The 17,461-nt window shown below is 29.0% G+C and overlaps 1 protein-coding gene across 2 annotated transcripts in view; it reads right to left on the bottom strand.

Moving 5' to 3' along the window:
- LOC142318145 (nucleolar protein 4-like) overlaps positions 1-17,461 on the bottom strand; it is a 136,468-nt gene that overhangs the window by 59,825 nt on the left and 59,182 nt on the right. For both annotated transcript variants that reach the window (XM_075354687.1, XM_075354688.1), the window contains one exon: positions 466-514. In XM_075354687.1, the coding sequence (XP_075210802.1) occupies positions 466-514 (49 nt within the window). The remainder of the gene's footprint in view (positions 1-465; positions 515-17,461) is intronic.

Here is a 17,461-nt window from a genome sequence, read left to right on the forward strand (position 1 = left end):
AGGACGGGGAACACATTCATCAGGAGATTTCAGCTATGGAAAAGAGGTATCAAGGAAAATGGAATCCTAATATACTGGCCGATTATTTTTAGACCATCAAGATGAATGTTCCACAGGCAAAATATAGCAAAAATATAGTCATTTTTTACTCTAGTTGAGTCAAAAGTTTGAGAATTGTGTAGTTAAGAATGCAGAAAGTATTAAAATGTTTGAAATTATAAATGTCTGTCTCTCGGAAACCTTGAGTGATGGGGAAAAATCGGTATCATATTCGAATTCAGGGGGAAAAATGCTAACAGAATCACATATTTTTCTTCCTGAGACAAAAAATATTCTATTTTGTTCCTCAGTGAAATTGGGTTGGAAAAAAACCCGCGTACAATAAGAGTAATATTTTCCATAATAAAAATTACGTTATAGCTATTAATAATTTTTATTTTTTGTATATATGATAACTTTACTAACCAGAGAACTTTTCTTCTTCGGCATCTGGTTCTGGTGTCGTTCTAACATCCTGAAAAACAGAAAAATAAAACATATTTAATCCCTAAATTTATATTTGATACAAAAGAAGCAGATTTATTCATTTTCTTTAACAATTGATTATTATCACGTTCATCAACCACTTGGTAAGTTTAATTACAAATGTCAATATATTTTTTAAAAAAATAGAGTATTAAATTGTATTAAGTAAAGTTATGAAGTATGATGCGTGCGCTCTTTTTAAAATAGACTATAAATCCAAACCCACCGGGTTGGTTTAGTGGTGAACGCGTCTTCCCAAATCAGCTGATTTGAAAGTAGAGAATTCCAGCGTTCAAGTCCTAGTAAAGACAGTTAATTTTATACGGATTTGAATACTAGATCGTGGATACCGGTGTTCTTTGGTGGTTGGGTTTGAATTAACCACACATCTCAGGAACGGTAGACTGTGCAAGCTAAACTTCGTTTACATTCATATACATATCATGTTCATTCATCCTTTAAAATAATACCTGAACGGTAATTCCCGGAGGCTAAACAGGAAAAAAAGGAAGAGTATAAATCAAATTTAAAAAAAAGGCTTCGCAGATGTAAATAATTAAATTTTTCGGAATATCCACAAATAAGTAAAAAAGATATAACCAAATAATTATACGGTTATAAAACTGGTTTTAATTAAAGGAAGAACAAGGTATATTAACAGTATTAATATAAAATTGTCTTTTGTTTTTAATAAAATAAATTAATAAAAGTTTTAATAAAAAATAAAATAAATTATAGTAATAATAAATTAATGTGACTGGTAAAAAATGATTTATTAGAATAATAAAATTATAAAACAACAATTTATTGCAAGTTACATAAACTTCCAACTGGTATAAACAGCCATAACATATTACATATTACATTTAAATACGAATAACAGAAATTGCGCTTATTCCAAATAAACCACCATATGAAATTTTAGGAAAATCAACAATTTAGGGACTTTTTTTGTTAGATGTTACAACTGCAACAGTCTAAGGCAATCTGACACGTGTCATAACTCCCTCTTAAAAACAATACAGCCATATTAGTCATACATAACAACCGACGCCAAGCTAACTACGTAAAGTGATGCATGAAATGATTTCTAGTTGCCTTCTCCATTTGATACACTGTTGGATATCAGCACGTTAAACCAATCGCAATATAATTGAAATTCAATCTTGAATGTGATATCTTCAATCTTCTCAACATAAGGATTGATTGCATAGCAGGCATCACTACTCTCGAAGAAAGCAACTTTCATGCCTTTTGTTACTCAAATATTTTATATTTGTCACAGCCAGATAAAACATCGTGAGGGTAAATAACACATTAATGTACCCCTATCTGTTGTGTTTGACAATGCATTCATTATATTATGTTGGGAAAATTAGAATTTCTGAAAATAGAACGCATTTATAATCGAATATTTAATGCTAAGTAATCATCTTAACTGAACGATACGTAATTCTTCTGTTGAGTACACGAGTAAATACTGATTAGTAAATTACCGGTTTGGTGGAACATCAATTTTTCAAAATGTTTACGTTTAGTGTAATTTGAGTTAACACACGGAGTTTCTCATGTCGTCTCTCGACGCCCCGATAGACGATATTGATCTGAGTTATAATCCGGAAATCAAGTCTGTCGTGGAATAGTTCATCATATTCTCCTCTTAATAGCATATTAACTTATGAACTTATCGATAACATTTTAAATTACACAAAGAATTCTAAATAATGATGTTTGATGAAATAGACAAATAACTTGAATTTAAACGCTAAGTAAATTTCAGTGTAATTTTTTATGCCATTTTTAATCCTAATTAAAGAAGGTTCCTTAATTACAACCTCCCTGATCATGTTAATTATACTTTGTATATTTAAAAAGCGATTAACTTCGATAACTGCTTACTTATTGTCAATTTTGTTTACAATTTATATTGTTCTTGAATTATATTTTATAAATTATAAGATTATACAAACAGAAATGTTATACCTACGTATTTTCAGTCTATTTCCTGTATATCTCTTACAATACTTTAGTAACACTTTTTATTTTATTTTCTGGTTCTTCTGAAATTCATTTCTGTGAATTTTTTTGTATTAGCAGTTATAATAGATTACTTTTTTATTAAACCTAAATTTTTTGTTAACCCTAGAAATTAAAATAACAATGACGTAATTTCAATATGATAGTTTAAAAAAAAAATACAGGATCGGAACACGAAACCGGTGAGAACATGTGAATCTGACTCGTTTGCCAGTAGCATTCATTTCATACAACATACGAAAAATATTTCCTCATAATTTTATTGTATGATTTTGTTCTATCAACAGATTTTTATACAAGATATGGGAAAGGAATACAGAAATACAAAGATAACTACCGATTTTTTTATCTTGTAAAGTCATTTTCTATAGCGTTAACATTTTGATAAAACTAACCTAAATTCTTATCCATTGATTGGGAGGATGATATCTGTTAACAGCGTTCTATCCGAAAAGGTGATTTCTCTCAATATATAAAGGGGTTTAGTTAATAATCTAATGAATAATTTACTTGAAAAGAACGGCCTACTGGAGTCAATATTTGAAATTCCAATCAGTTGTACCTCTGTGGCGGGGACAGAGAAGAGATTGCAGCACCGTATGACTGGCTGCAAGGTCAATGGGAAAACTGGCCTCTCTTAAACTTCTAGGCTTTGCAACAAGTATAGCTTTGTCGTGTAGAAGTTTTTCTGAAATGTCACTTTTTCAACTGATATCGTTACGAGTAGCCTCTGTTTCACTGCAAAAGCAGTTTGTCGTTGACATTTATTGCACAGTCATTTACTAATAGAAAGACTATATAGGTGTCTTCACATTTTTAGATGCAGAAGCTTCAGCTGTAGTCATAACTATGGAATATTTGTATTGTAATTCTTATATACCGTTAATCAAGAATTTACAATCCTCAGTTTGATTAGGGTCAGCTCTGCTGAATCCAGGTACACACGTTTTAGATAGATAAAGCTTTATTTAAAATTTTTTGTTAAAGTCTATAACTAATTTATAAATTAGAAGACTTCTAATTTCAGTCAATGCCTGTAGGCAACACAGACAGAAGGTAGCGAGATAAGAGAAATACCGATAAGCCTCTCACCAGTTTCACTGCAATTAATTACAGGCCTAGGCCATATTTTTACATTTTTCTGGTGATGAAGCGATTACTGATGTCGATCTAATATTTTTTGTATAATAAATAAGTTTATATATAGATGCAACGAAGAGAAAATCCTTAACTTACGTATTTCATACATATTTATTTCTCAATAAAATTAATAACGTAGAACAGAAAATACATTTGTTCTATTATCCATTTATAATTAGCTGTCCTTCAAAAATATAAATGCATGAACGAGAAAGAAAAATTCTCAACTAAATCGGACAATATAACTAAGCAGATTTTTTTAACATGTGATCAAAAATTAAGATTATTTACGCAAATAAGAAATAGTACCATTAGAACTGGCATAGATTAAATAAGTTAATTATTAATATAAAATCGATAAAGTATAGTATGCATAGATTTGAAAATGCAGTTTTAATGGTACCATTTAGATTCAGTAATTTAATCACAGAGTTTAATAAATAATAATCAACTTTAATATTTTCGTCAGGTGATTCTAATACATATTATTATTTTTGTCAGGTAGCACATACTGTGTGCACGCATATGAAGTGATCATAGGAGATTTTATTAATGCCCAAGGACATCTTATAAAGCAACAGACTCTCCGCACCAATGTCACTGGCATTCTAAATTCCGACAAAATTAAGCCAAATGTTAATCTAATGACATGCAAAGATAAATTTAAGGGTTACTTTTTTCTTCTTTTAAGTGTAAAATTAGGAATCATAATAAAAAATAAAAAATCCGTTACTGCAAAGAGGATTCATAGTTTCTAACAGAAGACGACATAAATTTCTTGCTTTACACCATATATCAATGTCACACGTGCAAAGCATCTAAGTACAAGTCACTAATCAGAATTGGTCTTTCTAAGAGAAATAGTATTCACTAGATATTCAGTCCCTGTAAAGAAGAAAATAAAGATTTCACTTGAGTAAGTGATTATCATCTGCATTTCAGCAAGTTAAACAACAATATATCCGGCTTGTTAAAGGAGAAAGGGAAATAACTTCACTCCTCACTTTCCTTAGCAAGTCTAACATGAAAAGCTTGTTATTTTGTTATTGATAATGCCAATTTCAGGGAAGACTTGTCTTTCAAGTGAAGTCTTCAATAACGTTTTTAGCAATATCACCTACGTACATACAACAAAAAGAAAACACATAAACATTAAATCATTGTTAAATTTTCTGAAAGATCGTTGTTGTTTATCAACAGACTAAATACATAATCTATAAGCAGATATACAACATTATCATACTAATTTTTCTAAATGTTAATTTCCATTAGTTTCACTTTTCTTGTGAAATAAAACTGATTTAAAAAAAAAAATCGTGTAACAAGAATTTCTCTAGAGCAAATTTTCTATTAATCTAACAGTTTTTAAAGAAATAGAAGATTAGTGAGAATTCTGGAGAAACACGAAAATGATAAAAGATAAAAATGATAAATAGTGTTAAACAAAAATTAAAATTATTAAAAAAGTGTTAATAAACAATTATAAATTTAAAAAGGTATGCTGCTGAAGAAGTTAAATAAGATGTAAAATAATACGGTGCAATTTCGGATTTTATACAGTACGTGAAATTAATATAATGACTATGCATTCAAAACGGTATATCGTCACATGAGTCTTCCAACTACTCCAAATTTGGTTCATCTGTAGAGCGAAATATATCTAATAAATATATATATTACTAGTACGATTATTATATTTTCAACTCTTTTTTTCAGTTTTTTCCTTAAAGTTGCATGATGCTGCAAATAAATATTTTAATTAGCTTCATTTTCAGTCATTCCTCTTCTGAGTAATGCCGTTAAATTCACGAAAAAAGTCATAAATCGATTTAGTATGTTAATTTTAATTGGTTTTATATTATACAGAAATAAATTACATCGTAAAAAAAGTTGTGCTATAAGCAAACCTCAAACAAATTTTTATTCATATAAGCAAGTTTTTAAGTGCATTAAGATGAAAAAATCAAAATTTATACAAAAGCAATATAATCAATCAATGACAATGATTTAAGAGTGTTTCCAGTTCTCCATCGCCTAGTCTTCCTAATTATATTTTCATTCTATTTTTTATCCGTGCAATCAAGCGGATCCTAATCACTTCAGAATGAATGTTTATATCCGGATGCATAAGTGACGTAACAGGCGAGTGGACATACATAAATTATTAATATGGCTTAAGTAGCACAAATTAATTAACACTATAATGGACAAGTAATATCTGATAACTGTAGTTATATTAGAAGGAAATGTTTTCCTAATATCCGAGATTGTTTTTTATCGATAGGTGTAAAAACGGCTTTGTAAATATTATATGACAAAATTTTTTACAAGTGCAGTTATTTTGAAATTAATAAAAAACATTACATTTGTTTTATTAATTTAAAAATAAATAATAAATAAAGCTTAATAAAAAATTATACAATAATACATTCTAGAATAGTAATTCAGCTTACAAATAAAAAAAGATAGCTATCAGAACCAAAGAAGAGCATACAATAGAACATTTAATGTATAATATTAGCACGAATAACTGATAAGAAGGAATTTCGAAAAAAAAATTAAATTACTCTATTTTACAATTTGGTTTAAGCAATTTAAAAAAATCACTCTAATAGCATCTGACACAGGTGGTGGGGTTAGTATAAGTTTATATTCCGAAAAGATTCTACTAAAATTCATCATTTCACTTAGTATTTTTAAAAAATCCTAGTTTGGTTTTTGGGAATCAATTTTTGAAATACCAACTTTTGAATTATTATTTTTTTAATAATACATTTGTTTCTTATACAAATCGAATACATAACACAGTATAGAAAAATGCTATCATTACACGCTGACCCTGCGCTCATAGACCAAGGTTAGGAAAACATAAATTATGTAACATGAAAACTAAAGAATATAATTTATAGAAGAGTAATATTATTATTTAAAGAAAGATTTGCATTTTAAAATTTTCTTTTCATTTAATATATTTATTTAATGTATATAAGTTTAATCAACACACAGTAGCAGTTGTACACTGTCAACAGCGTACATTCATTTCAACAAAACTATAAAGAAGAAATGCTTATGTTAAACGTCGGTCTACCGGTAAAATTAACAAAATTAAAATCATAAATTTTCTGTTAATTTAAGTGGACAGTTGTAACGCATAGTAAACACTTTGAAATTAAGTGATTAGTACTGTCATAAAAATTCTTATAACAAACAATTTGTTATTAATTTAAACCATAAAAAATTATTTAAAAATATAAGGTACACCTGATTTCGGGTAAGTCTAATCTCAACATATGAATTTGAAGTTCTGAACGGACAATCCTAAGAATATTTTTATTAATGATTATCACTGCGTTTGAATTCTTCATATAATTTGTTTTAATGGAAATTTATCAGGAACGTTTTTATGATTTTATCTCTGAAAAATTTGGAAAAATAAATAAATATATTAGGGAGATAAAATTAAATCAAGCAAAACTTTCAATAACTATCCATGAAACAGTTTTTTATATTTTAATGAACTAATTATAACTACATACTCTTTTTATTTCTATTTTATTTTTGTTGTTTGAAAATGATTGATGATTAATGTTTTGGTGTAGAAGTATCCTTTCTTCCTATTAATCTATTAAAAAATAAAACATATTACAAACTATTAAAGCATAATTGTTCTTAAATTAATTAAATCAGTTATATACCGTTAATAGTACAGAAGATCAATCCTCTACCAGAAAGTTGTTTTTTTAATACTAGAAATGTAGTGACAAGAGATTTCAAAAGGAACAACTAAATACAAATTAAATCCTTTCGTAGAAAATGTTTTTGGAATACTGATCCACGGTAATTTTGTATCAGGAAATAAGGAGAGAAGCCCTACTAATGAAAGGGAACACCGTTTATTTGAATTATTGAACTAAATTTTCATTAACAAAAAATCGAAAAATTATTTCGAATAATTTACATTTTTAATATTTCTGTTGGAGATAATCGTCGAATAATTTCCCGACTTAAATCCACTTGTACAATAATTTTATACTAATTAAACAGTCAAAACCTTTTTCGCTTCCGAATTTACGCATAGTAATTACAAATTATTAATCGTAAAATTAATAAAACCAACGAAATGCTGTTCTTAGTACAGCATATAACAAAGTGTAATTTATATATATCTTTTTTCCTTAAAGAAATAATATATTGTTTCATGATACGAAAAATACAAGGTTTAGTTTTGTTAAGCTTGGGCACGTCAAAAGAAGACGCAGCTCGTTAATAATGTAAACGTGTCTAACGTAACAGGCTGGAGATGATAACGCTTGGTCGAGTCGAGACCTCGCTTGCTGATAACAAAGCCTGCCAGCCGTCCGTCTGCTACTAACATCCCCTCCTAACAAGTACAATCAAAGTCCAACCAATATCATTCATCATATATACACTTATAAATTACGTAAAAAAAGAAAGAATATTTACTTCAGAATCTACTGAAAATATAATAAAGTGCGTAAATTAATAAAATATGTTACGGCTAAGCTTATGAATCATTAAATTTATTCGGCAACGCGTTGGAAATTAATAAAATAATAATAATTTACGATTGCACCATGCGCACGTAGTACACACGCATACACCATGTGGGCACAATCGTATGCGGGATTCACGCACAAACGCGCCCATATAAGACTACAGTTACTTAATTTTATTACGTAACATTGAAAAACTTATAAGAATTACGATTAAATAATTCAGGATGTACTATTCTCATTAATAATTAATTAAGGATAACTTGTGATCACGCTAGTTATTATCTTTAGTTATCCGTAATGGTAATAATTTTCTGACTTTTGTTAAACCCGACTGCGCCTAGCACAAGGAGTTATATTTGTTAACCCCTTCTAAATATTACATCAATATTTTTTACTCTCTAAAAACAGCAGAATTAGTTAACATAAATAGACGTGACCTTTTTATCTATTTTCGTGCTTAAAATTTCAGAGTGTAAAATAGAAATAAATAAAAGTTATCTCAACAAATTTTCAGACTTCATAATGTTGGGTTATCATATGATATTGCTAAAAACGTTTCTTGAAAAAACCTTTATTACAAGAATTTTTTTTCATGCGTTGAATGTACAATCTCATCAGCATACCAGGTCGACCGAAATGTATCTTATACATCTCATTGCTCATCACAAGAATCAGCTGTAAAGTAAACATAATACCTTTCAGAGAATGCAAGTCTAATTGCTCCATTTGGTATCGCAGGTGCTGAAAACACGTTAAGCCAGAAGTGACGTTGGAAGTGTGACATTGAACACAAAAAATTATCGTGCCAACTTTTGTGTGCCTAGCTGGCTGATCTAGCGATTACCTCGTCGTCGCAAATTAGTGTTTAACACCTGATTTTCGAACTCGAACATTCTGAGGTTCAAATCCTAATAAGAGTTAGTTGCTTTAATACGGATTTGATTACTATGTAGTGGATATCGGTGAAGTTGGTGGTTGGGGTTCAATTAACCACACGCCTCAGAAATGGTCGGCCTGAGTCTGCACAAGACTCCTGCACAAGACACCTTATTTACATGTCATAATATCATCCTCGTCTCATTGGTCGTGGGCGGATTGGTTATTGTTCATTGGTTGAACAGATTGTAACACACCTTAGGAAAAATGCAAATAAACTTTTTGTAATGCAATGCATGATATACAATATATAAAGCGATAAGTAATTTGTTTTTGTGCGTAGTCTATAAAATCTATAATTAAATATATTGGTTGTTATAATAAAAATGAAAAAAAAAAGGCTATATTAAAAATCATTTCTATTATGATTTACTGTCAAAAATGAAAGTAAAAAAAATCGATTAAATATATTTTAAAGACTTTTAAATGTTTACAAAATGAATTTAAATATAATCTAATACGTCCATAGATTATTATTATTAACCAAAGTCTGATTAAAACAATTCAATTTTGTTTAAACGAAACGATAAAATTTTGTACGTTTTACGCTCATTATTAATCCGTTTAATAAAGTTTTTAAGAGGGTAGATAATTAATCAAGTTCTCTAAATTTACGAAATTATTTGTAATAACATTTAAGTATACTTTGATAACATTACTGAGCATTTAAGTGAAATCCAAAAGTTGTAGAATTAATTATATTTTACCATAACAATTTAAAAAAACCAGTAAAAATATATTAACGGGTAGAAAATTGAGCTTATGCTTAATAGTCAGCCAAAGGATACGAATCAAAGACCCCTGACCGACCCCCCCCTATTTACTAGATGCACTGATACTGAAGGTCTCGGCACTGCATGTGCAATAGAGCTCATACCTATATTTATAAAACTCAAAATAAGAAATGGGATAAGGAATCTAGGATAAGGAAAAGGAGTGAGTGATGTAAAAGATGATCTTCGAAGGAACTGTAATGCAAGAGAAATAATCGCACCTAAAGAAAATTTCAAGATACTTCCAGGAAGCAATCAGTCCAAAATCCCTTGGTAGATTTAGGTACTAAATAATTTGGTCCCTAGGTAGTTTTACCTAGGAATAAACTCACCCACACCAGGAATTTTTGTTTTAATATTAAAGAAATCGTTCGCTTTCATTTAAATGAATGATGTTACCAATATTAGCCTAATAAAAATTCAACCCTCTAAGATAGGTCTATCCGAACGGTTTTTAGTGACTAGGATATTTCCAGTTACAGCACAATTCCGAAGATGGATTAGCCACACAAGTTATCGATTACTATCCAAGGCCAAATTAATCAATTATCATTCAAATTTTTTTCAGATTATTTTAAGAAGATTTTTCAATGATAGTTGATTAATTTGAATGATTATTTACAAAGTTTCACCTGCTCTACAAGGGATGGACGAAGGTTTTCTGAATTCTGCTGGCCTTTTAATTTTGTACAAAAATTAATTTTTCTTGGTCTATGCATAACATTTATTTCAACAAAAAGTCATTAATCAATAACGTACCGCTTCAATTTGGGGAATGATGAACCGATATTCAGAGAGATTAAGGGGCGGAGCGCCCGCTTCCTGGATGGGGAATTAAACTTATATTAAGTGAAGTTCTTTCTCTCCTACTGCAGTTCCTCTAAGGATAAACTGCCATTTCTCACCAATTTCCTTATCCTCATTTTTTCTTCCTCATTTTGTGTTCTGTAAGCATAGATCAGACCCCGCTCTGTCTATAATAATAATAATATCAGGATCTGCAAATCCAGTGCATCCTGGGGTGATCTGGTGCGTATACGCTACCTGTAAACCCTTTTCTGATCTGCGACTGTGCAATAATCCTAACGATTTAAGTGCCTATCTGATACAAAGCTGCCCTTCTAATCTTTCCTTAAACACAAATAATAATTATAAGGATACAGAACTTTACAAAGTACAATACTAATTGGAATGGGGTGATGGGCATTTTATAAGAGAAATGACTTGTACCCGATTACGACAACAATAATTTTCTAACGCTGTAGAAGTCATTCAAATACGAATGTAAATTATAATATCTTATATTATGTAAAACAGTGATGTACATGAAGTTTAAAATTTAGGCATTTTTGAAACGTAATTTCATTCTTAATACTCATGAACAAACATATCATCCTAACAAATAAATAATTCTTAAAGCAAAAGCTTATATAACATGGAAGCAAGGGAAAAAGTAATTTTGTTCCGTCTTGTTTCATTGTTTCACGTGTTAAGTTTCATCAAATTCGAAACGGTATACGTGCTCCTGTTAGAAAAAATGCAGTCTGAAACATGATGAATAACAAGTGTTTCGTTTCTATGCGATCCGACCAAACTGTTTTTTCCTCAATGTCCTCCCGTCTAAATAGTTGCATCATAAAATAATTTCATAATTCATAATCTTATCTGCATAGATTTTAATTAATCACCTATTTATTAAAAATTATTAACTGCTATCGCGTGGATAAATTTAATTATAATATTGCCAATTAAAAATGTCAGTTCATACTAATATTCTTTTCAATATTTCGATTAAATGATAATTTAACCTTTCAGCAATAGACATTAGTAAAAACATTATTTTGTTCACGCTATACTGTAAGTAAATAACTTAACATTTAGATATATATATTTAGATATATATATATATATATATATATATATATATATAATATTTTAATGTAATTGGTAATTACTCTTTTAATATATTAAAACAAAATAAATAAAAAAATGTTACAAAAAACTTCCTTGATTCAGCAAGTCTACTCGGGGACTTATAGAAGATGAATCATTTACTAAGCAAAAACCTATGTGCATTTAAATCCATAATGGAGAATACATAAAATTTTAATCTATTTATATAATGATTACATTTTAAATAGTAAATATTCAGAGTACCGGTTAAGATACTTTACTGATGAAAAAACTAAATACGAACAAAACATTACCAGAATGTTGTACTTCCAGGCTTAGTAGAACCAAATTTTAACATTAATAACCTATTAACGTTAAAATAATATTGCCCCTCAGTACTCTACCGGCCACTATTTTGTTGTTGGCTTCTAGTTAACAAAACACATCCAGGAGGGTAACAAAGCTACTCATACAACACACCTTACATGAACAAGAAACGTAGCGGACCTAGATTCACGAAAGCTGCACTAAATATCTGGAGTTTACAGAATATCATTGGAATTAATCAAATTCTAGAACTGTAGTTTAACAAATTTATTAAAACTTTATTATTACTTAAATCTAACAAAATATTTTAGATTAACAATTACTTATGTAGAAAGCTAATAGCTGTTTACGCGAGATGAATTTTAAATGAAATTATCATAAAGTATTAAGTCGTTCCATATTCAACCGATACCAGTCTTTTTAATTGTAACTCAAGCATATGTAAGTTAGTTAAAATACTGATTTAAAAAAAGTTAAACTATAATAATAACTATCAGGTTTAAACCACTAATAGCAGGATTATTATCTAGAATCTCTGCCGCCCCATATCCGTATGATTTTAGATCTGAATCCCGCTCATCACTAAACATTAACTAATTAGAATAAGTGCAGTTATTCAAGTAAATAAATAACAAATTTCAAAGAGTATTAAAAGCAAAAAAGATTGTAATATATTTTGAAGAGATAACAATAGTATTCCGGGTGTCTTCCCACACTTTGAATCGTTCCCTCACCAAAAAAATGCAAAAATTATTTAAATTATTTGGAATTAAATTCTCCCCTTTTTACTGTAAACACAAGGTATCACAATGCAAGCTTTGTATTAAATTATGATGTTTACAATTAGTTACTGTTGTTCAGTGATTACCTAAGCTCGCTAAATTTTATAACAAAAATTCCTAAAAACTATTAATATTTAAAATGAATAAAACTTTAACATAATTTTAATATAAATTAATCTTCAAAATAATGATAAAATATTAATTCACGCGATACTCTTTACCGAGGAATTGATTAAATATCTAAAAAAAAATTTACGTAAATCGTTCAAAATAATCAAAGACATTTTTTGTGTAACATACAAATACAACAAATCGCCTTATTAATTTATTAAACAGATTATATCAGTAATTTATTAGTATCATATTTATAATGCTATCTCATACAGCGTTAGCATTGACCTACAATAAACGACTGAAATCAGCCAACATTATTGACCAATGTTAATACATTTTACCAATACTATGTTATTTATAACACAATTTATGTTAATATAAGTTATTAATATACACAAGTATAGAATTACGACCAACTCGCGAAACTAGACTTCAGACAGGTATATTTACGTATCAATACTGCAGAAACGGTTTAAGTTTGTTTGTAAATATATCTTAATATTATTTTACAGGTATTATAAAAATAAGTGTAACAAACGCATTATAACTATAATAAAGAAGATAATGATTAAAAATATACACTCTAAAATTTTTAAATGAATGACCAGCCTCTAAATAAATAAAAAAAAACGGATAACAAAATTATAAAAGGGTATATTAAAAATTTTAATATCTTGATAGTTATGTTGAAAGTAAACAACGGTTAAGATGTCGGCAACAGAAATAAAATTCTTGGATTACAACAGTAACGACAAGCTGTAAAAAAAGAAGCTCACACTATAGTCAAACTTTAACAAATTCATTAATACATTAATCAACAAAGCTAAAATTAACTGATTCTCATTGATTATTGAATTGAACTCAATGATTAATCAATTTTTATTTTTAATGAAAGAACAGAAAGGAAAAACCCATAATGATTTCTTATAGTAGTAGAATTCTCTTACCTGGTAACTGCTGTAAGGATCACATAAATATTAGTTAGCCGTATCTGAGTAGATGAAATGTTTTTAATATGACTACATTGTATCATGACAGAAAGGAGAAGTGATTTATTTATTTACACTATCAGCGGTAATCTTTCTTACTTTTGTGATACAAGAACCTGACGTAATAGAAGCACCAATCGAAGTTGCTATCTGTAAATGTAATGATATATTCATTATTCAGTTAGTCAGTGGGGTGATCAGAATAAATTTATCACTTTTAGGGCTGAGCACAACAAGTAATTTTGGCGGACAGGCAATTATTTCTCTCATATCAATCCTTTCATTATAGTATCCAGCACATAAAAATATAAATTATCTAAAATTTTAATATAGTACTTAATTTTTTAAACTGATATTTACCAATCATTACTAAGGAAACATAAAAGAAAAATCTGATCTTTACTCGAGCAAATTCAAAATTTTTAATTTCGTTTAATCAACATTTTCTCAAACTGCATTTATTTATTTTTCCCCTACGGATCGAATGCGACTCAATTTAAATTTACTTACAATTATACTACACGGTAAATTAATCCTCAAATTCTGATAACTTATTAATATATTTTTTTTTTATTTCTTTTTTATGAAATACTTTATCTTTTTTCTTTTGCTTTTTGTAATTACCAATATCAAACTATTTTTCTATTGAATTCCAGTGATTTCGTTTAGATTTATTTTAAATTCCTTGTAATTATTCACTACATTTTCTTTTTTAAGAATGTTTTAAAATTATTTTTCATTCACAATGTTATTAAGAAACCGTATTTTATTTACAACAATTTTGTTTCGTACTCGATTACAGTTTCAAATCATTTTATCGGACAAGAAAATAGTGTTCAACTTTGAATGAAAACTAGTATCACTTTAGCGATTAAACAAATTGTTTGATACCTATTTCATGAAAACCAATGCAATCAGGGACAAAGAACAATCCATTAACCTCCTCCTTACGTAGTTGGTTAAAGATAATTTTAGTAATGTGCCATAACCGGCTTTGGACAGCCTGACATAAGTTATACAAGCCACCTCAAAAAAATGACAGGATTACTCAAGAATAGAAAACATTCCATTTTTGATAAACAGGCGGAAATAGAAACTTCGAAAGCAAATTTCTCCCTCTCTACTTCACCGAGACGAACGTGTGGTCGCAAATCAACATGTTATGCCGACTGAAACGCAGATAATAATCAACTGTACAAGTGACACTTTCATTCTGTTCCCCAACTGGATTGATTATACGGTAAGCATAATTACTCTCAGAGAAAGTAACCCTGACATGCTATAATTCAGACACTTTAAACGTGCATTCGGCTTCCAGGTAGTGTAAACAAGCGTACTGATGAAAAACACTTACTTATATACAATATCTTCATTCGGTAGGTGAAATAGAATAGGTATATACACGATAATGTAGCAAACATTTTTATCAAACAGATGCATTAATCGTTAATATGTTTTATATTAAGTATTACAGTGTTTAAAATATTGTAACTATACAAAACCCGATATTTGCATAGGTAAATCTTAAAAAAACAATAAGTCTACAAAATAGTTCGAACCGTATTCATAACAATCCTTAATAACCCTTTTGTTACTGTTTATTTGATATAAATCATAATATTTAAGAGGTCGTAGCATTATTGTGAGTGCTTTAGGTTTATATACCGAGCACATAGGAAACACGCAGGCAGACATTTTTGAGTGAAATAGTAGTAGCTTTCATGGTACATGTATAGTTCTAGCTATAACGCTACACTGGGTCCCGCTAAGCTGCAAGGGGAAATAGACATGAAAGAGGGTCGAGCCTGAAGCCCCAAAACCTGCCGTACTACCCCATCCCACCCTGTCACGATCAATCCAAAGCACCCCTACACCCTACACCCTTATGCTCCTCTTAAAGCACACATACATATATACACACACACGCACACACATACACGCCACAAATATAGAGTGAAAGAGAGGGAGGGAAAGAGATAGACAGACAGACAGACAGAGACAGAAAGAGTGACAAAGAGCGTATCTAGGAGAGGGTAGAAGGCACAACACATCCTCAAACCGCACAACGAGTACGTGCATGCGCGTACACACGCATGTACATATACACGGACACACACAAAGCGGAGAGCATGAACGTTATGGATCTACCTCTTCTACAAAAAGGTAGAACACACCATGACACTTGTCGGGGTACAAGAACCTGTTTCAGTCAATGCTATTATTAAAATTACAGATGTGTATGTATATATATATATATATATATATATATATATATATACACGAACGTAACTAAAATACTGTTTATTTCACGGAATTATTGGATCACCGGATGCATAACGATTTTATGATGAATTCGCAAATTTACAATACTTTTTTATATATATTCAATCAAGTTTCTTTCATAATAACGCGTGGGTTTTTTACGGTTAATTACATTTTAACTGATAAATATTTTTTACTCAAGCAAATCGCAGATGTAGTTTGGAAACTATAACATTATTTTATTATACTTTTTATTTATAAAATGTAGAAAGAATTTCATTTTATATTACTTTAAGTATTGTTAAGTAATAATATTATGTTTAGTTAATCGCCACAATGAAATTAATAACAATTTCTACATGTTCTGATTAGATCGAGAGAATATTAAATTAAAAATAAACCTAATTGAACGGTAATGGAAATGGACAATCTTTAATAATACATTTGACCCGATCTTACAAAATATGTAACAAAATAAATATTACTTTCTATTTATTGATTTTGAAATTTTTATATCCTCTAAAACATTTTCCTATGTAATGATTTTATTTAACTTAAAAAAAAAAATACTTGAAGGGTTCTTTTTATGATAAATTTATACACACTAATCATGGTATTATACGTGGTAGATATTCTACCACACTCAACGTGGTAGATATTCTAATACCATTATGAGATTTATTAATAGAAAAAGAAAAGTACAAATCTAATTTACAAATCATCTACAAATTTATAACCACAACATAAAAAATTACTAACAGTTTTCTTTATGCTCTTCAAAAAACTAATTTTTATCGTATTATAAAGAAAAGAGATTTTATCCTAAATTAAAGCAATGTCAAAAAAAAGTGCATAGGTCGGTATGTTAACACCATTCAAACTGTAATTTTTTTTTAATAAACTAAATTATTATCTTCAGCTAAATATATATATTTTTTACTAGTTAATAATTCAAAAACATCGGTAGTAGAAATAGAAATTTATTCACATCTCATCCAAATATTGGACTTTGTTATTTTCAATAATATTCACTTTATACTACCATATTGTGCTTGCCGATAACAAATATAACATTGAATAACAATACCGTACAACTTGTTTTTGAAATGAACTAAGGATAAAAAAAATTAGTTATTCATTCAGTTAAGGTAGAAAAAAATAATTAT

The sequence above is a fragment of the Lycorma delicatula genome, chromosome 1 (genome assembly GCF_047948215.1).
Source record: "Lycorma delicatula isolate Av1 chromosome 1, ASM4794821v1, whole genome shotgun sequence".
Lineage (NCBI taxonomy): Eukaryota > Metazoa > Arthropoda > Insecta > Hemiptera > Fulgoridae > Lycorma > Lycorma delicatula.